At 45.8% G+C, this 26,630-nt stretch overlaps 1 protein-coding gene across 5 annotated transcripts; it reads right to left on the reverse strand.

Annotated features, from left to right (window-relative positions):
• Positions 1-185: 185 nt before the first annotated feature.
• On the reverse strand, positions 186-26,356 carry LOC118779907 (transmembrane protein 198-like). 5 transcript variants are annotated; one of them, XM_036532235.1, is made up of 6 exons: positions 26,067-26,356; positions 17,653-17,811; positions 4,757-4,976; positions 2,971-3,546; positions 2,270-2,418; positions 186-1,557 (listed from the first exon to the last, which is right to left on the reverse strand). In XM_036532235.1, the coding sequence occupies exons 3-6, from the start codon at positions 4,896-4,898 to the stop codon at positions 1,408-1,410; spliced, it is 1,017 nt and encodes a 338-aa protein (XP_036388128.1). In that variant the 5' UTR covers positions 4,899-4,976; positions 17,653-17,811; positions 26,067-26,356; the 3' UTR covers positions 186-1,407. The 5 variants fall into 5 exon arrangements, with proteins under 5 accessions (XP_036388128.1, XP_036388130.1, XP_036388129.1 ...); XM_036532237.1 differs by having other exon boundaries at positions 17,653-17,820; XM_036532236.1 differs by lacking the exon at positions 26,067-26,356 and adding an exon at positions 25,797-25,933.
• Between the last annotated feature and the right edge of the window lie 274 nt (positions 26,357-26,630).

Consider the following 26,630-nt stretch of genomic DNA (forward strand, 5'->3'; position numbering starts at 1 on the left):
TTATTTTTCCAGTTTAATCGTTTACTTTCTTCATTCTTCTATAATAATTTCTGTACAGATTCTAGGTAGTTGTGACAGTACTTTCTCTCTGAATTAGATGATACAACTAAAAACGTGCTCTTATAACAAATTAAAAGCAAAATGGAACTCTACTCAACATTTCCACAGAAAAGATGGAAGATGTTTTCAACATTAAATTAGTATTCGATACAAATGGAAGTAATCATTCAAATATTAACACATCCTGCTTAAAAACAGAACTTTGCCGTCATTTTTAGAGTGGTATGACCGTGCATCCATTACTGGTACTACTACTTTTTTGGTGAATCACAAAAGGCATCAAATCCTTTAAAAAAATTAAAAGTTTAATCGGTTAAAGTTACCATGCCTCTTCTCCACTGCTGTGTTGTGCATTCTGGGTATACAGTATGTCGGGAGTAATCAAGCTGAGTCTCTCTTTCTCTTTAAAACAAAAATTTGCTGCATAAATGAAATTCACCAGCACCATCACTATCACAAAGGTCAACCTGACCTTAGACACACAACACACAGTGCTAAAAAAAGTCTCAGATGAGATCCCTGTTTGATCACAGATCAGTGAGGTTGGTTATTTGCCATCGTTTTCCTGTTCCACGAATTCTGAACGGCACAGGAACACTTTGAAATGTAAAATCGGTTGCATCTTTGCGTGTACTCCCAAACCCAAAAGGAGGAAGTCTCATTTGTGCCAAACCATTGTCTCCTGGTTTGACTGAAAGCACCAATATTCTGGGAATGCAGAGGAGGATGCTGAGCTAGGAGCTAAAAAAGAAACACGAAACCGTTCTCTATTTTCAGCATTGATAAGAGGAGAAGAGAAATCATGCTGACACTCCTGCTCTTGTGATTTGTTCTGTGTTCATGGAGCATTAAAGGGGTGATGACTGGGAGCAGTTTCATCATATCTCCTGGGGACACCCAGGGCACCGGTGTGGCTCTCTCACACAAAAGCACCAAACAGAGGCTTCACATGGACCTGACCTCCACAGAGGAAGGTGCATCATGGGATACAACTAGTGTGGCAGGGTTGGACTTCAGAGGGTTGGAGCTCAGAGGGAGGAACCAACAGGAGGCTTGCTTTGCAGGCATCCATCACATGGTGAAAGAGGGGCAGAACCCAAAGTGGTCATCAGAGCCAGGCCGCATCCTATCCCTGAAAGGGAAGGAGTGCCACGCCCACATCACGCTCCATCCACACATCCTCCCCCACTGGTTCTTGTGGTGTGGAGCAGTACAGACCACAGAGGCACGGGCGGTGGGGGGGGACTGGAGAGCAGAAATGGAGTGGGTGAAAAGAACTGGGCTCTCTGGTGGGCAGGGAGGGGACTGTGTGCTGCAGAGCAGAAGCTATTGAAAGAGGCTCCACCCTCAGACCCGAATGACTGGGCTGGTGGCAGTGAGAGGTACAGTGGAGCCGGTGTCGTAGTCAAGGTCGATGGTGGTCTGGTGGGTGGGGCCCAGGCTGCTGAGGGAGTTACCCGTGCCCATTTGCCTGTCTCGCAGACTCTGCAGGTAGCTCTGGGAGAGGGGGAGAGAGAATTAGAGAGAGAGAAAGAGAGGGAGGCCGAAAGAGAGAGAGCGAGAAAGAGAAGGAGAGAGAGAGAGAGGCTCCTGTTACAGGCTGTGGCTTCCTCTCAATAGACCAGTAAGACACCCTCCTTACAGCACCACACTCTGTATTTATAAAATACCATAATCAGTGATACTGAATCAGTGATACTGTAATTGTAAACAAGTCTCAACATTTCCAACCGCACTGAAGGCTGAAAACAGGTGTAGAAAGCCATTACAGCATGATGTGAAGATTTTGGAGTGGAGTAACAACACACAAATGAATGTTGATATGTTTGTAACTAAAGTGCCCTTTACAAACAGACCTTTTCTGTATTGTTGGTTTAACTGCTGTCCTACTGATAGAAGCATTGTGTTATAGCTGTATCGGACTGTGTTTAGTGCCTTTAAACACTTATTGGATGGTGCTTCATAACTCCCAGTAATGGCACAAGCTTGGCTTACTGTCCCATTGAGTAATGCCTTATTTTACACTCTCAAAAGAGGGCCATACGGTTGAAACTCAGGTCACCCTGCTCTACCGGGAGCGATGTTATCTCAACCGTCCTGTTAAAAACCAGCCACATATGGTGAGTGCCAGGCTGCCACCGGTGTAAAAGCACATGCTGGCGTGGACGAGGGCATCCGCTAAGCTGGAGGCTGACATCTGGCCACTCACCGGAGCCAGCAGGTCTCCGGTGTAGCGCTTGACGGGCGTTGGCTTGCGGCGGTAGGAGGGCTCTTGCGTGGTGCTCTGCGGCCGCTTCTTGGCGTCTCTCTGTCGGATCCGCATCAGCTGCACCTTCTTCTGCCGCCTGCTAATGATGACTGCGCGAGCACAGAGACACACGCATAGCTGTCACTTTTGACCACTGAGGCACTGTCACACATGAAGATCCTAGCATTTGGTTCCAGTGCTCATCTACACACAGATCCCAGCCTTCCATCCCAACACAAAATTCCAACTCTCCATTCTACACAGTCCCACACAAACCAAAACTGAATTCCACACAATTACACATCATTTCAAAAGTCACTTGCACAAAATTCCAGCACAAAAATTACAAAACAGAGGCTCATCTAATGCAGTGTAAATATAAATATAACTACCTCACTTCCACGACAAAGCATTTAGTGTAGGGTCCCTGGCCCTGGAGTGCTGCAGGTGTTTCTGGTTTTTGTTCCATCCAAGCCCTTGATCACATAACTGGGCCAAATTTAAGTGACGGCATGCATTACATTAATGTGGAGCACCTCCAAAACATGATCGTCTGCATTCATTTTGCCTCATGACTGATTTGATTATGTGGGAGGGAACAAAAAGCAGAGAGCAGGCTGGGAACAGGGCTTCTCTACCTCTGCCGCCAGCGGGCAACTCACCCTCCGTGTGTGAGAAGCCCTCGGCTGTCAGCTTCCACTGCACCAGTGCGCCGGTGAGGGCGAGCACGGGCCACACAGCCACAATCACCCAGCTGTACCAGCAGAGCAGTGGCGCGGGCGCCAGGCGCAGCCGGTCGTACACATGCACCGCCAGCACCAGCATCTCCACGAAGTAGTCAGCGCAGACGGTGAGGATAGCGGCACCGAAGGCGGCAGTGGAGAGCACAGTGAGTGGCCGCTGCCACTGCAGCGCCAGCACAGCGCACAGCATCCCCGCGCCCAACAGCACACCCAGTGGCACCCACACCGTGCCGGGGGTGTGGAAGTGGCTGGCCACCAGGAGGGCGGCGATAGCGAGCAGCAGCCCCAGCAGCAGGCCGGTCAGGAAGAGGCCCACGCTGCGCACCAGCATGGTGACCAGGCCGCACAGCACACCGATGCCCAGTCCGATGCCTGCGCTCGCCTCCACGCTCAGCTGCGTGTCCAGCACGCGCTCCTTGTGGCACAGCAGGAAGATGACCACCGAGCCGAACATCAGGCCCGACAGGAACATGACAGCCTTGAAGCAGCGATAGCCTGCGGGGGGATGGGATGGGGAGAAGTGGGGATATGGTGAGGATGTGCAGCATGAGAGGGCAGTGCTAACTTCAATCCCCACCCCCTAGCAACTGCTACTTGTATTACTTGCTGCTTACTTACTTGTGTTATGGATATTGTGACCTAGTGACACTAAGACATATAGTAGTATATATACTTAACAACTTCCCATAGTTTTCTAGGTTGTCTAGTTTCAGATTAGCACAAGTTAACTTGTGGTGATGTTTGAATGGTGTTGTGCTAACACTTACTGGTCTGGAAGTGTTGTTAGCCTGGTCTGACACTGTTGCTCATTTAACTTGGATGAATACCCTTCTGTTCTCTTGTGCTGGAGGGCGTTTTGGATAAGAGCGTCTGCTAAATCAATAATGTAACGTAATGCCAATGTTCGATTCCAAGGTGCAGTACACAGTGCAGAGTGCTACACAGATCACTCCCTTCAGTGCTGTCAGCATCCTTATGCTCGCAGTATGACAGACTTTAACCAGAGCTGCTACATTATTTTAGCACATACTTTTAATTAAAAATACTACCTACAAATACTTCTAACTACATAAACACTGACTAGTTTATCAGTGACTGGCTGTGCGGAAAAAAAGGTCTTGGATGTTCATCCCACTCTCTCCAGCCTGAACTAGTCCGTCAGACAGGTGAAGTAGGTGTGATCAGCTGAGTATGAGCCCAGGCCAACAGGTGCTCTGACCTCTGACCTCTGAGGCTTTGGAGGGCTGGCTAAGCACTCCTGTCTGTCCCACTCAATTCGGCGGAAGAGGGTTTGTCTGATTTATGGGCCCAGAATGAGACATTTCAGCCTCCAACAACGGAAAATATTTATGACTGTATGTGGACTCATCCAGACCCCTGAGAGAGCCTGGGAGAGGTGGAGGTAAAACTTTCAGAGCACAGGGCACAGACTGTCTAAGAGGTTGGACAGTCACTTCAGCCCACTTCAGCACGCATGTGTGTGCGTGTGTGTGTGTGTGTGTGTGTGTGTGTGTGTGTGTGAGAGAGAGAGAGACAGAGGGAGAGAGAGACACTGTGTAACTGTGTGTATACACTCTGTGTGCTTCTCTATATGGCGTGAGGGGAAAGACACCAACTCTACTGTGGGGACGTCTCCAGCTCCACTGCCCCTGTAAAGCACATTTTTACGTAAAAGGGTATGGCCACGACAGTTGCCGGGGCTCACCAAAGAAGCAGTAGATGATGCCGAACAGGCAGCACATGGAGCAGATGACAGCAGGGATGACCTCGTAGCTCCTTTCGATCTCCTGGTCGCAGGCATCCACCTCGACCGCGTCCGCGGAGGACAGCCAGAAGGGTTCACTCATCTCACCGGGAGGTGTGCGGTCTGTGACGTGACTGGGGGAAGCGCTGCTATTTGGGCTCCATCAGAGCGGGTCCTGTCTCTGGAGGACAGAAAGCCACTTGAGTTCTCAGCCACTTTCACGGACATTGAGCCGCAATCGCACGTTCCCTTCACACCCATATTCATTACACCTCAAATCCAAACAAATACACATTAAGGAACAGTATGCAAGCACCTTCACAAGTCCATTTACTACCATAAACACTTCCTGCAAAGCCTGTACTGACCGTGCCAGCAACCTGAAAGACAGATTCACAGCAAATTACATTTACAATTTTATCCATTTATAGAGCTGGGCTTATCTGAGACAATTGTGCATTATGTAGCTTGTTCAAGGACACAACCGCAGTGGCCCAACTGGGAATCAAACCAGCAACGTTTTGGTTACGAGCCCTGCTCCTTACCATCATGCTACACTGCTGCCCAGAGTAATCCATGTAGGAGGAGCTGCCAGGGTTTGGAGTAGTGTTTGGAATGTGCCATCACCTCTCCCTTGCTGAGCTGCAGCTGTCTCCAGCAGAGCTGTGAAATCTCACAGAGGGGTGGGATTTTCCCCCTGGAGCCCTGTGAATGAATGAGTGCTCATGTATCCAACGTCTCTGTGAATGAATGAGTGCTCATGTATCCAATGCCCCAGTGAATGAGTGAGGGCTCATGTACCCAGTGCCCCTGTGAATGACAGTGGGGTCATGTATCCAGCGCCCCTGTGAATGAGTGAGCTCATGTATCCAGCGCCCCTGTGAATGAGTGAGGGCTCATGTATCCAGTGCCCCTGTGAATGAGTGAGGGCTCATGTATCCAGTGCCCCTGTGAAAGAGTGAGGGCTCATGTACCCAGTGCCCCCTGTGAATGTGTGAGGGCTCATGTACTCAGCGTCTCTGAATGAGTGAGAGCTCATGTATCCAGCGCCCCTGTGGAAGAGTGAGGGCTCATGTACCCAGTGCCCCCTGTGTATGAGTGAGGGCTCATATACTCAACGTTTCTGTGAATGAGTGAGTGCTCATGTATCCAGCGCCCCTGTGAATGAGTGAGCGCTCATGTATCCAGTGTTTTTGTAGATGAGTGAGGGCCTATATCTCCAATGTCATTCTGAATGAGTGAGTGCTCATGTTTCCAGTTTATATCACACAGTTCAATCCAGTTACTCAGCACCCCTTGTACCACACTTCTCTATCTATTCACTGTGCTGATGTTCTAATTAGATCTCACTCCAGTCTCTGACTGTTATTTCTTCCATAGGAATGGGTAATTTTCACAGAGTTAAAAACTAATTCAGATCAACCTACAGACCTACTCCAAATGTTTGTATAGACACACAAGACTACAACAGCATCATCATAAATGAATTTGTACAGCTGAACTGGGTTTTAGAGGTGCTGTTGGTTGCGAGGGTGATTCCCAAGCACACAGTATGGATTGATAAACACAGTGATGACTCATGCCCTCTTTGGTCAGAGAGACTACTCACACCCTACAAATAAAATCACACCCACTTTCAGAAACATGCTGTAGAGAAAAAAAATCATATTACCACAGGCTACTGCTGACAATGTCACATACATAATCTATATATATTCAAATATTATATATAATGTTTTTCTTATTTCTTGTCCTTGTTGCTTACTCCTATACTGAACATCTTCATGGCTCTATGCTTTTACTCTATTACTTTACTCTATATTTTCTACTCTATATTGATATTGCATTAAATCTTGCCAAACACAGCAAGTTCATTAGAGTAAGGCATTGGGATTTGTTCCAACAGCTTTACACGCAACCTGACCCCACCAGCGAGCTCACGTGCCAAAAAACCCATGTGTTCATCCGTCAGCAATTTCAAGGACTTTAAATCATTTTACACATAGACCATGCTATGAGAGCTGGTTAACCTCTCAGGCCATTCACACATACAGCAGACAGGTGTTACTTAAGGAGCTGCTATGGTCACTATTGCTGATATCTATTCTCTACATATCTATAACTCACCAATATTACATCTTGATGGTGTCTCACTGGCCTCAAGTGCAACCATCAAAGACCTTGGTGTCACGAGCTGTCTTTTGACACACAGATAAAAAACACCTCCGGGACTGCTTTCTTTCATTTGAAGAATATTGCCAAAATCAGGAAAATTCTATCAATACATGACACTGAAACACTAATCCATGCTTTTCAGTAATCCAGATTGGACTACTGTAATGCCCTCTTGTCAGGATGTGCATATGCCTCCCTAAAGTCCCTTCAGTTGGTTCAAAATGCAGCTGCTTGTATTCTAACCAGAACAAAGCACTTTGAGCACATCACCCCAGTATTAGCCTCTGTCCATTGGCTACCTATCAAATACTGCATTGATTTCAAAATACTACTTACATTTAAAGCTTTAAATGGGCTTGCCTCCCCCTCCCCTACCTTAAGGACATTCTTTGCCCATATTCTCCAAAACGAACTCTACGTTCCCAAAGAGCAGGACTTCTCATTGTTCCAAGAGTGGGTAAAAGTACTATAGGCGATAGTGCCTTTTCGTACCGAGCCCCTCTTTTGTGGAACAATTTAACCACCGAAGTTCGGGGAGCAGACTCTCTCTCCGCCTTTAAGTCTAGGCTAAAAAACTTATCTTTATTTCAAATCCTTTAGCTGAGGGACACGGCACAGTGCTGACATTGATCGTAGAGTCTCTGGTGGACTAATGGTGCGTTTCCACCAAGCAGTACAGTACAGTTCGGTTCGTTACGTAACGGTTTGGTACGGTAAACCCCGATACGGCTTGTGTCTCCACTGCCAACCGTACCCTACTTAATAGGCAGGGCATATACTGGATGGCGATTGCTGCGTCAGCTATGTAAGTAGCATGACATCATAAAAGTGTGCGAAGAACGCAACACAACAGAAACGGTTGATGAACTTTTGTGTTTGCATTAGGGCTTTTAACCCTTTCGCATGTAACTTATTTGTTATTTACATTTATTTACATTTATGGTATGTATAGTGCGCGTTATGTTTTCATTTGTGTTATTAAGTTTCTGATAGATTTCAGTTCGCATTTGCTATATTTTTAGAGTTAAATCGCTGTTTCCTCAAAGCCAAAATTAGCTGGAATTTCTCCAATCTAGTGTTCTAATTGCACCAGTTTTAGCATATGTGCTAAACGGCTAATCACACCGGTGTGACCATACGCGCGAAAAGGTTAAAACGAAATTTGCCGTTCAGCACATCTGCGTTTGCCACGCCTTTCAGTAATTCAGCCAGGTAAATATCCGCTCTGGAATTACAGAAGGAAGTTGCGGTCAAACTTGATAATATGATTAATTTTCGTTAAAACATTAACACGTTAAAGTTTCCAGATTAATCGCCAAGGAGTGTTAAAACATTGACAGCCCTAGTTTGTATTCACGTTGTCGCACGGAAGTGACGACTCTGTCGACCAATCAACGGACGGCAGTGGGTGTAGCTCCATCCTTTACAAACCATACCACCGTTCTTGGTACCCCAACAGAAGGGTACCAAAAACCAGTATGGTACGGTACACTTATTTTGGTACGGTTCGCAACTTTTGATGATGGAAACACAAATAATTGCGTACCATACTGTACCGAACTGTACTGTACTGCTTGTTGGAAACGCACCATAAGTGGCCATTGCTGTCACTACATCAAGGCCTGGCTACTCTGTGTTCAGCTGATCCAGCTGTGGTCTGGTGTTGACTGCCTTAGGGTCACCCTCATGATCGTGCTGGCCCCTTGCCTCTCGTCCCCTAGGTATGCTGCCATAATCCTTATCTGCCAGGATTTTTCCTTATTACACACATGCATCCCTCTTCCCCCCTCTGTTCCCCCCTTTTTCCCTTTATGTCTTTATGTTTCCATCCCTGCACTTAACATGCACTAATCACTGTTTTCTGTGTGTTTCCTATCCCTGCTCCAGGCTCCTGCCTGGAGCTGTAGCCCAAGCGTCACATCCCAATTTCCAGTCCTGCTACCTCGCTGCCCTGTCTATCAAGCCAACTGCATGCCAAGAACTGGACATTCTCGGATACATTTTATAGTTACTCTGTTGCTAATTACTACTGTCTATCAATCTTAAATGTCATAAAATACATTGTACAACTTTTAAATTTTCTCTCTAATGCTATCTGCCCAGTGCCAGATGGGCTCCCCTTCTAAGCCGGGTTCTGCTCAGAGTTTCTTCCTGTTCATTTTTCCTTTTTTTCCTTGCCACTATTGCCTTAGGCTTGCTCTCAGGGGGTCTCAGGCCTGGGAACAATGTAAAGCTGCTTTGTGACAACTTGTGTTGTAAAAAGCGCTATACAAATAAAATTGAATTGAATTGAACTGAATATCAGGTGTGGCCCAAAACAAGAGCCATTACCACATGTTGCTTAAGGCTTCTGTGATACTTCTGTGACCTCAAGGGGACATGACACATAATAGAAGGGAATTCTCTGTGGTGTACGAGTCATGTTCTGGACTTCTTAGTGTTGTGGAAAAATAACAAATGTTGCAGATTTAAGGAAGGGTTTACTCTAAGAACAATAAAGTGGTTAATGTAAAATATGTGGATTGTTATAAACAGCTGTCTGGGTAAAAAGGTCACTGGGAAGATTGGAATGAATCAAACCACTATAAGCAATACCAGGGAAAATTATTTTGCCAGAGGAAAGATGCTTTTTGTTTTTCCAGAGCATAGTGTTTAGCATGGAGAGCTAGTCAATGTCTCTGGGTGCCTAATGACCAAGATAAATTCAGTGATAAGAACTACATGATAAAGAAAGCCAAATGCTGGAATTATGGGCCTCAACCCACTTGGAGCTACCTGTGTGCAGAAAACTGGAATGGTACCACAGAAATGACCCACACCCACTGCGGGAGCACACAACCCAAGGGTTTCAGTGCTCAGCTCAAATCACCAGCACAAAAGGGTGTGTGCATGTACGTGGGTTTGGGAACATGCAAGTACACATGTGAATGCTCTGGTTTTAAATGAACTTTTACTGCAGTATTTTGTATTATTCTTTTCTGCCATCTTGTTTTATCACTGCCTGTATCACTGTGTTCAAGGCTTTGGGCTGTAATTTTATAAGAGATGGTCAACCAAGGAAAACAAACATGTATTTAACAAAAATGTAATTAATAAACATACATTACTTGCAACACGTGAACATTCAAATTTCACAGAGCTTGTGCTGTAATTGCTGCTGCCTTGCCTTCAACTCAATGTCAGTAGCACTGAAGTCTTTGTATTATCTCCCTGATTTAAAATGTTTTTCCATGTCAACCGAGATAACCAACCTGCATGCCTAACCCACATTTATTATTTAACCAGGCAAGTCCCGTTTAGATAAACATCTCTTTTCCAAAGGAGACCTCACCTAGAAGGCAGCCACATATAGTTAGACAAAAAACACAACTACCCAATATAAAACATTAAAAGGCAATCACAATATACAGATGAAAGACTTCCAAGACAAAGATCACACCAGAGACAGCGATAAGAGCACATAAGAAATGGAGGGAGAGGGGGAAAGAGAGAGAGATGGAGCAGACAACAACTCATTCAAAGTGTGTTTCTAGACTCATCTTCTACAGCCCTAACTACATCTGAACATGCCCTGCTTATGAGCTGAATTTTAGTATCTAAGGCAATTGATTTTTGTTAACTTTTGTGTCAGGGATGGCCACATCTAATGGTCACGTTAGATAGCTGTTTGGGTGCCACAGTTGCCTTCATCGCTGCTACTGATGATAAAAGATAAGCAAGGAGGGATGCAGGGACCATTCATTTAAAAGGGTGACTCAACATCCTCTTCACAGATTGCCTTTTGAAGAAAATACTTTAAAAAATTAAATACTTTACTTCCAAAAAGCAAGTACACCTACACAATTTTTGCTTCCTTCCCATTATTTCTGGGGATTTTTTTTCCAAATATTATATATCAGGGTTTTTTAATAATAAAAGGCCTCAGAGATTTTGTTAACCAAGGTTTATTTGTGTTAGTATACTATATGGAAACAGTGCCTGTGTTAGTATACTATGAGGAAACAGTGCCTGTGTTAGTACACTATGAGGAAACAGTACCTGTGTTAGTATACTATACGGAAACAGAATGTGTCAGTATAGGATATAATGAAACAGAGCCTGAGATTGCGGGAGAGTAAGGAGTTAAAGGAATACTCCCCTTTATGCAGTGCTGGGAGGAGACAGGGGTGGGCTTCTCTGGAAAGCCTGCTATATGATCTCACCCGAGCTGCCATCTGGTTACAGCATGCTCACGTTTTTCAGAATGGGGGGGGGGGGGGGGGGGTCTGTCAGACCCAGGCCCCTTCCCCTCTCCATTTCTTGCCTCTTTTCCCCTCTTCTGATCCCCGTGCCTCACCCATGACTCCACGCGGAAAGAATGAGGGACAAATGGAAACTGCATTGCCAGCTCTCCCCTCTCTCTCTCCTTCCCTCCCTTTTTTTTTAATCAAAGACAGAGTCCGGCTGCACCCACTCATTCCCCCTTTCCTCTCCGCTTTCCCCCAATCTGAGTGGGGCTTTCGTTCGAGATGGGGAAACCAGACGTGGAACTCTGAAAAATGATCTGGCAGGCCCGGAGTCCACATGCTGCTCAGTCATGCTGGCGGCTACGTGTAAGCCCTCTGTGTAGAGAGTTGCCTATATGCCAAAGAATACACAGAATGCAAACCACACTGTCCGAATGCAAATGCAGCCTTCAGTACATGCAGTGTCACACAGACTGCAGACAGGGCACTAACCAAAATCAACAAATGCTGCTTTACTTAACTGACACATAAAATTACATTCATTTTTGAATGAATACTTTTTACCAACAACCCATATGCAAGGCTGTAGTGGTATTTTAGATCAGTAACGGCTTGTCTCTGTCCCTTTTCTAACCCACACAGCCATACCTACACACACACACACACACACACACACACACACACGTTTCCTCTCTCACACATATACACAGACACACACCATCAGACACATCCATTTGTCTGTCCCCTCTCCATCCCCTTCACACACACACACACACACACACACACACACACACACACACACACACACACACACATACACATTCACTCACACTCACAAGTCCACCACCCACACAATGGGTGTCTGTGCCCTGTGCTGGAAGTGTGAGTAGCTCCAGGAGAAAGGAGCCATTATGAGGCAGCACAAAGGCTCTGAGGACTGGCTGTGACCTCTGCTGGCACAGGCTGCAGTGCATGCTGGGTAACCTATGCCACACCCATAAAGGAGGGAAAAAAGGCAAGAGGCAGGGGTTTGGGGGAGGGGGTGTTATTTGGAACTTTTTGGAATGTGAACACTGACACCCCTGTAGATGCAGAGAAGAAACAAGAGGATTCGGGATGGGGGGGGGGGGGCAGTAACCATTCGGCCAAGTTAAGTTCAATGGGTTCTCTCTCGTTCTCCTTTGAGAACCCTTCTTCCATGGCAAGTCATTATCACAGTGTGCTTACATGTGTTCTGAGAGGGCCTTGATACCCTCTCTACGGACTTGAGGCAATTGCAGAACACAACTACTCCAGCGAAGAGGAACCCAGGCAATAAGAAACACAAAATGAGCAGGGGAGCAGGGTCTCTTCCCTCCCTCCCCTTCCCTCCTTCTCCATCATGCCTGCTGAGTCTGCTACATCAGTCCTCAACACATGTCTGTCTCAATCTTTGGATGCTCTCTGCCCTACTGTTTCCAGACCATCGCGACCATCACCCTCATGCCCATGGCTGACCGACTCCCTCCGCTCCGACAGGACTGCGCTGCGAGCTGCTGAGAGGAAGTGGAGGAAATCCAGATCCTCTGTGGACCTGGCTGCCTATCACTCTCTGCTAACAGCATTTACCACCGCAACAACATCAGCTAAGTCCTCTTTCTTCCAATCCAAAATCAATGCCAATATAACTAACCCACGAAAACTTTTCTCCACCTTCTCCACCCTCCTCACCCCCCCTCCTCCTCCCTCCCCCTCCCACCTCTCTGCCAATGATTTCAGGGTCTACTTCGAGGAAAAGGTGACCAGCATCCGGGACTCCTTCTCTCCCTCAACAACATTCTTGACCACCACGGGCAACTCCATCAACCAGCTGTCTTCCTTCATGCCGCTCAAAGACTTGGAAGTACTACAACTCATCACAGACCACCACGCCACAACCTGCCCTCTGGACCCCATCCCCTCTACCCTGCTCCAATCCATATCTGGTGAGATCGCCCCATTTCTTTCCTCATTTATCAACTCCTCACTAACCTCTGGCACTGTCCCCACAGACTTCAAGAAAGCTCTGGTCACACCGCTCCTCAAGAAACCATCTACCGACCCATCCGATGTTACAAACTACCGACCGGTATCTCTTCTCTCATTTCTATCTAAAACCTTGGAACGTGCAGTACTTAACCAACTCTCCCCTTTTCTTCTCAGGAACAACCTCCTAGACCCCCATCAGTCAGGATTCAGAGCTGGACACTCAACAGAAACTGCACTCCTGGCCGTGACAGAGGCTCTCCACACGGCTAGAGCCTCCGGCTCGTCATCTGTCCTCATCCTCCTCGACCTCTCTGCTGCTTTCGATACAGTCAACCACCAGACACTATTATCAAAGCTGTCTGAGATGGGCATCTCTGGAACTGCCCTCTCCTGGTTCACATCCTACCTGACTGGTAGATCTTCCCAGATCTACTGGAAAGGCTCCACCTCTGCACCCACCCCCCTCACTACAGGAGTCCCACAGGGTTCAGTACTGGGACCCCTACTCTTCTCAATTTATATTAACTCTCTTGGCTCAGTTATCAAATCGCATGGTTTCTCCTATCACTGCTATGCTGACGACATCCAACTCTTTTTCTCTTTCCCTCCCTCTACCCCCCAGGTCAACGAAAGAATCTCTGCATGCCTGGCTGACATCTCCAAATGGATGACATCCCACCACCTGAAGCTGAACCTCAGTAAAACGGATCTCCTCTTCATCCCAGCCGGCCCTTCCCCCCTGCATGACCTTTCCATCACCTTCGATGGCACCACAATACCATCCTCTCGGACAGCAAAGAGCTTGGGCATCACCCTCGACAGTAACCTGGACTTCAAGGAGTACATTGCTCGCACGTCACGGACCTGCCGATTCCTCCTCCACAACATCAGGAGGATTCGCCCGTTCCTAACCACATACGCGACGCAGCTCCTTATCCAGGCCACAGTTCTCCCTCGACTGGACTACTGCAACGCTCTCCTTGCAGCCCTCCCAGCATGCACCACCCACCCTCTCCAGCTCATCCAGAATGCAGCTGCCCGACTGATCTTCAACCTCCCCAAATTCTCCCATGTTACTCCCCTGCTGAAATCCCTCCACTGGCTTCCTGTCGCTGCCAGGATCAGATTCAAGACCCTGACCCTCGCCTTCTCTGCAGTCAACAGGACAGCCCCTGCCTACCTCCAAGAACTCATCCAGCCCTACACACCAGCCCGACCCCTACGCTCAGCAGCAACTGGACGCCTTGCTCCCTGCATGGTCAAGGCAGGAGGTGCTCGTTCTGCCAGACATCGGCGTTTCGCCTACATCGCTCCCCAGTGGTGGAACGAACTCCCGGTCTCGCTACGGACAGCTCCTTCACCCCAGTCCTTCAGACGGGGCCTGAAGACGCACCTCTTCAGACTCTACTTGGACTGACCCAGCACACAATTGCTGCCCCCCCCCGCCCATCAGTGCTGTCGTAAATTGCTGTGCTTTTTAAATTGTGCTTTTAAATTTTGTCTCTTGTTGCCGCCTTTACCCTGACGCTCATTGTGCCGTTTGAAGTTGTTGAAGTTTGCCGTTCGAAAGTATATCGTACTAGTTGCCCTTTAGGCTGTAATGGTAAAAATCTGATAGTACTGCGTCCTCAAACAGACCTTGCTCTCAGCTGAGAACTGTCTCATTGTGGAACTGTACACATCCTGTCCCCGTACTGTCGCTGTACCTACTGTATGCACTTTTGTAAGTCGCTTTGGATAAAAGCGTCTGCTAAATAAATAAATGTAAATGTAAATGTAAATGTTTGGGCTTGGTTATTGCATTCAGGGATGATGGTGCACATCCATTGAGCAGATACTTCCTCGCATGGTAAAGACTGACTGAACATGGCGTTCAGCAGGGACTGGGGGAGGCCCTGGGTTTTGGTGTGACTTATTTGGGCGTGTTTGATTCAGCAGAGCAGAGTGCAAGGATAGTTCCAGGGATTGCAAGGGTGTCCTGTGTAACATCCATGAAGCAGCTGGGTAACTTCACCCAATTTTTTACCCATCAGCTGGCACCTAGGGTGCGTGAACCGATGTGGCCGACTCCCACCGGCTGCCTTACTGGAGCTCAGCCCTGTACTTAACTTCACACTCCTCTCTTTCTGTGGGAGTGGGGTCTCCCCATTGTATCCACAGGGGCATACTGCACACCCCTGTCTCTCTGTGGGAGTAGGGTCTCCCCATTGAATCCACAGGGCCATACCAATCACAACTCTCTCACGACTAAGTTGCGCAAGACAGAACTATATGAATTAACAACGTACCCGTAATAGGGACAAACAATAGTGCTCTGAGCAAAACATGTCTGCACAAGTCTGAATCAGAAACGAAAACACCATTCATGCCATCTTTAAACCTGCATGCCTGACACTTTGTACATGGAAATGTAACGTGGAAATGTATACTTCACACTAGACAAGCGTATATATATGTTATATACACACTCAGATGGAATTTCTAAATATTAATATCCTAATGTTCATATTTAACTGTGCACCACACTGTCTGTATTATCATACAGTGAAGCCAGAAACAGTCTATTATGACCAGATGCTCAGTTCCTGTGTTCCTTCAGTTTGTCATCTACAATTTTCAATACTGTAAACAACAAGCTGACTATGGTTCATGAAGAGTCTGGGGTGAACCCTTCTATAACCTGCCAGTTAGGCTTCCTGAACCTTGACCTCTGACCCTTTGACTCGCTCCATCTCAGGAAACTCTGCTTCGGAAAGAGGAAGGTGAGATCAGTGAGGTCATAGAGGTCACCGTTTTTCTTTGCTGACCTTGCATTAAGGCTTGGAAGTGGGACAGGAAATGGAGCAGGAGGTGGGGATTGAGGAATCTACTAATCAGCCTCCCAGCTCTTGTCCACACATGGGTGGACCCATGCTATGGGTCTTCACTTGGAGACCATGCACCTCAAAATTCCAACGCACTGACACCTCCACCCTCTCACGAACACAAACACAGCTTGAGTCGTTTCACACTACTGCTGAAAAAGAGATATGCTGCGGAGCGTTACCAGCCCCATGTTTTAGTGCACAAAATCAGTCACAATAACAGGAAACTTGGAGGAGGAGCAGTAGCAACCGGGCCTACAGTCCCCTGGGCTTACCACGCATTTGCCCAATCTTCCCTGTGTCAGGAAACCTGCTAAACAAGAATATCCTCGGAGCGTGAAACCCCACAAGCGACCAGCCGCCGTTCCACCGGGGCAACAAGGGGGGAGAGAATGCTAAGAAGCTTTAAGAGGTGTTACGTAAATGGCCTTTTGAGCTCCTCAAAAGAATGAAAAAATCTCTCAGCTTAAATAGGGCCGCTGTTTACTTTGTGCAACGCTGTTTACTCTGTTTACACTGTTTCAGTTTGGATGATTGATGAACAGAGGGGGAAGAAAAAAATTTTGCTGTCTAAAGCCAAGATGGTCCACGTACGGCCTATTGTCAGATAGCGGATAGCAGATCTCCCACTCAACAGGAAGTCCAGAAGCGATTCACAAACCCAACAAGAGAATGCCTTATCTTCCTCATATTACACAGCATGCCTCTGTCCCAAACTGAGGAAAACCCAAATCTAAACATCTAAGTCTAATTAAAAAAACATGGATAGAATGGTGTAAGAAACCACACATGAATACTTTGGGGAATAACTCTTGCATTTCCTCTGGGGTTCTGAAGTCAAAAGCATGCGTCTGTCACAACAGTAGCCTCATTTAACCTAATACCCCACCCCAAATGCTGGCCCTAACCCCAATCCCAACCTTAACTGCCGCCACAATTCCTATCAGAATTTAGAAGATGCATTGCAAGACGTCTATAAACAAAAGACTTGCCAATGATCTACTGGCGTCTCAAGAAATTCAGTGATGGAAATTTCCCAGCTCACTTAAAACACATAACTTTGGATTTTACTGAAAAGCCTACACTTTTAATCATTAACAAGCTCAGTGACATTTTGTGTCACAAATGGATCAAGGCTTTGGCCCTTTAACAGACATCGCAAATTCAAACAGCTGTGAAAACAGCTATTTTATTTAAAAATCAAAAGGCTTAACTTCAATAGCCAGGTGACATCATACAGAATGATAATGTCGCACCATAATAATCAGACAACAAATATTAACATAAGCGGACACAAAAAAGAACTGTCAATGTTATAGGGGGAAATGCTTTTTTTCATCCACTGACTAAAGTGCAGAAATCCAGCCAGCCAGATGCTGTTTCATCACTCTGGTGTCCTGTTTGTCCTCTTCAACCTCTAATTTTGCATCAACAGTGGGAAGTCCACCCACAGCCTTGCCCTCTCAACGTTCCCCCACCCCCCTATACCAGCTCAAGAAATCACTTTGTTCCTAGCATGAATGGGAAAAAGGCTGCTGAGATTCATGATTCTGGCACTGACACACAGGGCTTCAGCAGTACTTACACTGAGGGCCGTCCACACGGCAGTCCAAGCCGTTTCAAAGGCTTGATGTAGATTGCAGCCGCAGTCCGCAAACTTGCTGTTACAGCCCTCGAGTGCAGGCTGGGTCCGGGAAACACCGCTTGGTTTTGGAAAATCACATCCGTGCCCGTAGTGTTGGAACTGTGGGAACTGACAGGAGTCAGGACAACACCTCACAAGAGCTTAAAAACAGGCAGTGTTTGCAACGGCAAGAACCCAACAGCCCACAGCGTATTAGTCACCGCAGGCCTTAAAGGCCTGGAGGCCTAATCATCCATGCTTTATGCTCTGGTGCCATTTACATCATTTAAGAAAGAGGACAAAACTCCAAGTTCAAAGCTTTGGTTTAGTTGAGAGCAGACAAGTGTTTCACAATTCATCATTTCCTAAGAGCCCTGGCTCTCCCTGAAGGCGCAGAGCCGCCCTACTCCACCTCCTCCTCCTCCTTGGCTGAGGTCTTTCAGAAGGACCCAAACAAAGGAAGTCTTTCTCTTCACAGATTGTGGAGGGCTCCATGCAGAAATTACAAAGGGCAGGGGTGGGGGCTGATAACGTGAAGTGAATTAACTCAGAGAGACAGATGCATCAGAAAGAAATGTGAAATCACGTGCACAACATACAACATGCAGCACGTAGCCACACATACGCTGCTTACAGACACACACATAGTGCACACTGTCAGCCACACCCCACTTCTACACACATGAATACATGCACGCATGCACACACACACATACATGCATACACACACAAGTGCATACTGCAAGCAACACCCCATTTATACACACGCACAGGCAGTGCACAAATGGGAATGGATGGGGCTGTGTCTTTGCATGATTAACAGGGACACGGCGTCCAAGTGGAGTGGATCAAAAGCCACAATGCCTGCACGCAGTGCGACTTAAAGTCATGCATAGAAGCGTAGCTTAGCATACACAGCAGCCAATTATGAAATGTAGGCAACCTCCACTTCTATAACACAATGTATTCTTGGAGACCCCCTAGCACACTGGATATTGAGGAACTGAATCCTATTTTCCCATAAGCCCAATGTTAGCATGGGTTACGTTCTTGACCTAGAAATCTCATTTTTCTTTAAAGAGACAAATATGGGATGGAATGAAATATTATGAGATATTAATACAATTCAAATATTTGTACAGTTAAATATATTTATACATGAGGGAAAATATAAATATTCACTACTGTGACATGCACTGTCCCAGGTTTTGGTAATGACAGGACACAGAGATCAACAAGAAGTAAGTCATGGGCTTCAAGCAAGTGCTTACTTATGGGCGAGCGAGACAGCTCACACTCAAAGGATAAAATAATACTATTTCTTCCGCTCCCCTTCACCATTTCACTGAATGAAAACAAAAAGCTAAAATAAGAACAACAACACACAAAGACTGGGGGGGGGGGGTGTTTCTTGTTTTCTTGCCACAGCTCACTCCATAGTCTTTCAGGATTTTCTTTTGCGAGACTGTTAACAACTTTCTTACGTGTTAAATGTCATAAAGGAGTACCATTGTTAACTGGATTGTTGTGAAAATCCCTAAACAACTGTGTGTCAAGTCAATTGCTTTAATGAGTGTCTCTCTAATCAGACTGTGATAGGCAAGAGCATCATATGAAAAGATTACACCTAATGCGTTCCCTGTATACCTCTGTCTACTGCATCAACCTCAGCACTACCTTAAAGTAGTCAGGTGCCAGAAGACGACTATCAGAAGGCTACACAATACATTTACTCATGCTGCAATGCAAATTTCAAAGCAAACTTTGTACTTAGAGTGTCTGTTCTGACAATTCTGAAGAGCAGTTCTGTGATAGGCTGGCGTTTAGGTAACATTTATATTCTGGTTTCTATCAGAGCCATTAGAGTACATTTAAATTGAACTTGTTTGTCAATCTGACTTCAGCTTTTTTATTCTGCTGCTTTTGGTCTTGGACTCAGTATGCATTCCTAGTGAAAAATATTCATTTCTTTCACTGTCAAAGTTATTTGGTTTGGTCACTTTGTAGGCCATTGGTGTACTTATTCAATAACATCTTGACAGATCCCTCACAAGTTTGTGGACCTTGACTTCTGGCCAAGAGAAAGCCATTAAGATTCCACTTAAGAGACTGTGTAGATTAACAATTCCACAGGAATCACTGAGTGAAAGTTCAAAGGTCAACCCATCCTCTGGAATTTCCAGGCCAGCTGTCACATGCTCAGCTAGGGGATGTTGGTTAACTTCACATTCAAATGGGGCGGTAGTGTAGCATAGTGGTGAGGAGCAGGGGTCATAGTCAAAAAGGTTGCTGGCCAGATTCCCCTCTGGGGCACTGCTGCTGTACCCTTGGGCAAGGTGCTTGACCTAGAACTGCCGCAGGAAATATACAGCAGTATATATGGATAACATTAACTTTAAAAACTGTAACCTCTAGATAGGAGCATCTGCTAAATGCCAGTGTAATGTAATTTAATGTAACAAGACATTGTCCAAAAGTGAGCTGGAATTAAATCAGGGTTTGCTCAAACTTTACTGCCTATGAGGCATAAAGGGCAGCCAGTGCATGTTCGCCCCCCTTGGCGTTGGTCTCGGCCACTTCCCCCTTGGCCCTGTCATTTGCAGACTCCCAGTGGCCATTTTCCTTCCTGTCTACTGTGTAATCAGCCTCCTGGTGTCCCCTGAGTCTCTTGGTGTACTTATCCTGCCTGTCAACTGTCAGTGCAAGAGCCTTCAGGCCCTTTAGTTAGAGGCTTCTCCACTGTGGTCAGTACAGAAATATATCATCCCATTAGGCAAAGCCAGTCTCCTTTCCCTGCCTATTCCACGGATGCTCAGAGTGCCAGCACTCCACTCAGCCACCAGAAAGTGCTTCCCGTGCTGCGCAGAGGATAACAATGTACTTTATGACATCATCCTGCATCACGCCCACAGCCATATAAGGAGCAAGGCATCTATGATAAAAGGCAGTCGATACCATGAGGTCCCGAACTGAACAACATCAAAATTATGTGAGAGACAAGGCATGACAGAGCGTGCCTTGTACTGAATTAGCATTCATGGGCGTGATGAGACTAGGGGCTGTGACCAAAGAGTGTGTGGTGGTCATCTGGTCTGACCCACACCTTGAGGTGCTTTTTTCCACCTATTAGATGGAATACTATTTTTTTTTACATATAAAACACTTGAAACCCATTATATTACCCCGCCATAAAAAGTAGCCCTCTGAGAGCAACCTTTTGTTGCTGGGATGCAGTGGCTATTTTAAATTTTGAGATATCTGTTAGCAGAAATACTTGAAATGGCACAGTAATGTCTGTTTATGAAATGTGTTTAAATCTGGAATTACCCATGGGTTATCCTGTAATAATACATGGTTAGGACCCCTGATTAGTCAATCTGGATAGACACTCCTCATCCCATATTATAAACAACCGCTATCCTTTTCCCTCTCTGCCCCCCTCACTCACTCACACTCACACACACACACACACACACACACACACACACATACCATGTCTTACCTGGCCAAATGCCTACACGCACCACCCAGCTTGGTGTAAAGCCACAGCATACATTCACCAGTTGTTTCATTTGATGGCACAGAGAGGCAGGAGATAACATTATTTACATCCACTGCTCCTCTGTGCAAGCATAAAGGGTAACCGGGCGGCAGTGTGGCATAGTGGTTAAGGAGCAGGACTCGTAATCGAAAGGTTGCCGGTTCAATCCCCGCTGGGACACTGCTGCTGTACCCTTGGGCAAGGTACTTAACCCACAGTTGCCTCAGTAAATATCCAGCTGTGTAAATGGATAACATTGTAAAGAACTGTAACCTATGTAAGTCGCTTTGGATAAAAGCGTCTGCCAAATGAATAAATGTAAATGTAAATGTAACCAGAAATGCAGCATCGGGCTGGGCGTTAGCAGTAATCTCGGTCATTCCGCAGCTACTCTGAGGGAATGTAAGGGTGACAGAAGTGTGGCCAGCGGGAGTGGGAACACTAATTTAGATGGCAGAGGAACGGGAGGCACAATAAGACCATCACACAGTGCTGGAAGTTTGTGGTTCTCTTATGTCCCACCAGGCCCTGCCAGACACAGTGAGGCTCGAGTAAGAGGCGGGGTTACTTTGAGTGGGGCTCCTGGAATGGATGCACATTATGCGGGCTGCATGAGCACAACGTCCTCCAAACTCAGATCGACTCCAAGCACGTTTATTGTGTTTTCATTTGAGCATGTTTGCCTGTTCTTCATGTTTTCCAGTATTTGACTCTCCATTTTGTTTTCTCTCACATGCTGTAACTTGCACTGGGTGATACTGCCTACATAACAAGATAAAAAAAATCTCAGAACAAAAAGTCTGGCACCCTCAACAGGACCAAAATACAGGCACTCTCCCCACGCAAGGTGTGACTGAATGTACCTGTGCATCCAAACTGACCGGTAATCTCGCCTACGGCAGGTAGAGTGATTAGTCATTTGAAACTTTGATAGAACATTCTATCTCCACACAGAAAATGCTGGCTCAGCTAAAACTCTGACAGACCACATCAGTTTTTGATCTCCTTGATGAAGGGATGTTCAGCCCAAAAAACCCCTCTGAAGAACACCAGGATTTTGGTACTCCTCGCCTTTCTGTAGTCCTTCAAATCATGCAAGGACAACACACATATGGTCAAGGTAAAACGAGAGAGTTTGAGGTTGTAATCATATTGGGAATATACAGTCAACCATGACAAGACGACTCTTCAGGCCAGCTAATTCAACAGACCAAATAAGGGCAAATAAGGCTAAGGAAGAGAAATGTCTTGGCGATTGGATTAAGGAGAAGAGAATATTTAAAGCAGACACTGGGAGAAAAGGAAAGTCATTTGGAAGCCTGGCGAGGAATAAATATAGGTCTATTACAATGGGATGTGGCTGAGAGAACAAACGTGCTCTTGTGTATGTGCTCCAAAGCCAGCAAGAGCACACAAGAGCTGGGTGAAAACAAAAAAAATCAAAACCCAGACCAAGGAGGCCTTTTGAAGGACGACTGCGTTCAAATTCACGCCGCACACACAGAGCATCCAAGGAAGGAGTCCTATGCAAAACAGGGATGGACGAGGAAAAGAGGCCTTGCCTCTACAGGTGTTAGAGGGCCGTGTTGAGGGGAGCAACCCAGAGGAAGGGCCAAGGACAGCACACATGTATGTGGTTAAAAGCTTGAGGGAGGAGCCCGCGTGTGAAAGAGGGGACCAGGGGACTGCAATATCCTCTATAGCATGTCAGTTAGGGCATGGAACAAGTGAAAACCATCTCTGTCATCTCCAAGCTGTGAGAGTCAGTTTCCAACACACAGCATGGTACTTGGTGCCAGGAGGTGGGGTGGATGCTACTTCCTACAGAAACCCCTCCTGCATTCTGCAGCCACAAAGTGAGCTGCCCCTCTCCTGTGTGGCCACTGACTAGGAGGGCTTAATTCCATTTTTAGTGGCAGCTCCCCCTGTGAGTGGCAAGACGGCATGGTGGATTCGGTTGGCGCAAGGCTAGATCTCATCTTGTACATCCCTCTTGTAAATTCGGTCACTCTAAAAGTGTCTGACCCAACAGGTGACCCACCCTGGCAAATTAAAGAAACATTGACATGCCTTCCACAGCAACATGTGATTTTTTGTTGAAGGATTTTTTTTTGCAGCATTTCTGCATTGCAGCTAATGGCACCTTCTGCACCATCTTCCCTTTGACACAGTCTGGTCTTGTGCAAATTCTGTTGGGTCTGCTGCCAATTTCTACCCTAGGAGGGTAGAGATTCAGTAGATTTGCAGACCAATCCATGGATCTGTCCCCAGAATATGAGTGTGCACACTGATTCAGGAGTGGAAATGCAACAAGACAACAGTACCTGTTATAAATGCATCACTTGCGTTGAGTCCACCTATCTCACTGTTGCCTTGCTATGTTGGCACACAGAACTGACAAGCTGAGAAATGCATCCTCCACCGCACACCTCCCACCCCTGATTCCACCACCCCCAGCCCTGTTGCTTGTAACCAGGATGAAGTTCTGGGGTAAAACCTGTTACCTAAATGGGCATGGACTTAAGAGGACTGGGTGGGGTGGTGGGGTTGGGGATGAAAGGGATCAAACAAACCAACATTTGCTGTCGAAAGGTATCCAGTCCTGCCCCTGGAATTACTCTACTTTAATGATCATGTCCACTGGAGAAAGTAAAGAAGTACCCTCCAATAAAAAATGGGGGTGGGGTGGCTGCCTCCTCTTTCCCATGCAGAAAGAGCCAGAGCCATCTGGTCCCCACCTTGATAGGGGTGTAACTGGAGACCAACTGTAGCTTTGCAGCACAGCACCCCAGCAGTCATTATATCTCAATGTAGACACATGCTCGCACACTCACACTCTCAACACACAGCCCACAAGACTATGACTGGACCTGTTCACATTATTTTTACAGCCTGAGAACAAGAGCACAGAGTGAAGTACAGGACAAGGACAAAATATGGGGGAAATTACCAAGAACAACGTACATACAGGCAGCTATCAGCACCTATGTCAAAAAGCGACACAAACAACACCTGTTTTTTATGTTCTTGCATATGTTTCTAGCGCTTTTATGGATTCTTCCTTCTCAAAGCCATGCAAGTTTGAGTAGTGATGTTTGAGTATATATATATATATATATATATATATATATATATATATATATATATATATATATATATATAGTTCAGCACAACTGCGTTTGCCACGCCTTTCAGTAATTCAGGCAGGTAAATATAAACTTGATAATATGATTAATTAGCTTTGGGATGGAAACAGAAGCTAGAAGAAGGTATGGACTGTATGCACCTATGTACAGCACATCAACAGGCATACCGAATACCTATAGCTAGCCACCTGGAGAGACAAATCTGGATGAGGCTAGCTAGATAGCTAGCGAGAATATTTAGTGCAATAATAGCATCACTCCACAAGAGAAAACCAGCATCATTGAACACATTTCATAACGTTGGTGACTGGGCGTGATTATGTAGATACCTTTGTGTGCCTACATGACGAACACAAACTAAGCACATACGCCACCTACTTCTTTAATTCGTTCACTTTCCCTAACGATCTTGTAAAGCACTAAAATTGTTGTTGTGCTCATCCAGAAATAAAAAGGTTGTGAGAGGGGTCTTCAAAGTAGCTAGACTTATCAACTATGGAGCCATATTATCCACAATGGCCATACTGGTTCCACTTTAACTGGAAAAGGACCGTTACAAACAATAAACTAGGCCTATGCCTCAAACTTGCATGGTGATACTACTAAAAATGTTCTGACCTGCCCTCAGGATGCTGGCCACACCCTCAATTCCTGCCATTAAGGAGTGATCGACAGATAAGAATGTAAACAAAAACAATTTATACTGTTAAAGGGAAAAGCAATTCAAATGATATGCAAACGTGGACTGTTGAGCGCAACTCATGCCCGCACAACGAAAAACAATGCAGAACATACTGGAAATCAGCTGCCATAAGCACATCAAAAATCATTTAAATAATTTGCAGGGCGCATTAATTCTTTGCGCTTTTCAGTTTGGCACCCTATAGCTTACATTCGCACCCAAACTTACATTCACAGTTAAAATCACGTACAAAAAACAGTCAAATTAGTCAATTGCTGGAATACATCGATCGCTTTCGTTGTTCGAGTATTTTCATAAATTCATAAATTTCACAAATTCGAATATTCATAAAACCCAAACCACATTAATTCACGAATAAAATACAGTAGCTCAACCAAAATGCGTACTGCAGATCAGATCACGCAAAAATAAAGACCTTAAAATACGCGCAGATTCATTAGTTTAAAGCCGTTTTGGAATTATATGGTACGCTAGCTAGTGTATCTGGAATGCATCGAGTTTCTTTCAGTTTGCCAATAGCTTAAGAGCTGTAAGAGGATAAAATTTTGTCGAAATAAAAGCAGCTGGCATACTAGCTTGATTTAAGCATTGGGTTGACAGAAATTGGCTAGCTGCACAGGAGACGCATAGACAACTTTATTAACAAAGTTACCAAACTGTCAGCTGTCGTGTATTTTGAAAAACCCGTGTATTCAAAGTATAAATGAAAACGTACCCCTTTTGGTGTGTGAATCTGTCTCCCGAAACGCAAGAGACGCAGACAACGAAAAAAAACGAGATATCCTGATAATCTAAAGTGTTCTCAAGTATCAACATCTATTTTCATAGATTTGTCTTTTTCTTCAGACATTGATCCACTTCCCAAAAGTATTCCAACTCTCTTCCGGGCAGCAGAATACTACAGAGCGTCTAAGGCAGTTTCTCTCAACCCTTTCGTCTCTGTTTTGAGGACAATGAGGGAGAAAATCAGCGTTACATTAATTACCTCGAGTTTGTTGATGTTTCTGCTGTTAGTTAAAGTCGTGTTATTCAGGTTTTCTCCGACATTGTAATAAGAGCTAGCCAGCTGGCTAGATCGCTGCGTCTGGAAAAAGTTAGGGAGACCAAATTGTTACTTTTTCCCTCTCTCTCTGGCTTGTAAATTGATGCCAAGGGGTTCCAAGGTTTCTAGAATTCAACCCTCTTAAAAACAGAGGGGAGAAAAACGAATTTTCTCTGTCTGTGGCAGTTTTTTTTCTCCCCCGTCTTCAGCGTTCAGCCAGCCATCTTCGCCAGAAAACCATCTGTTGCTGGTTGCGTGATGAAGGGGTGACGAAGGCGGCCAAACCCTTACGCCATTGATGGAACTGACACAGGGTTAGCCTCTCTCTCCTGTTTTATTAGGGGAACGCCGCGGTTGTTTTTGTTCTGACTCTTATCGTTACTGTGTATTAATTTGAGCACACTGTGTACGTCGTGTCACGTTGACAGCTCATTTAAATGGTAGCGACGGGATTATTTTGTTCGAAGTGATTGAACCTGAGGGATGCTGTGTCCCAGTATTATCTCT

This window comes from Megalops cyprinoides, chromosome 6 (assembly GCF_013368585.1).
Source record: "Megalops cyprinoides isolate fMegCyp1 chromosome 6, fMegCyp1.pri, whole genome shotgun sequence".
In the NCBI taxonomy this organism is placed as follows: domain Eukaryota; kingdom Metazoa; phylum Chordata; class Actinopteri; order Elopiformes; family Megalopidae; genus Megalops; species Megalops cyprinoides.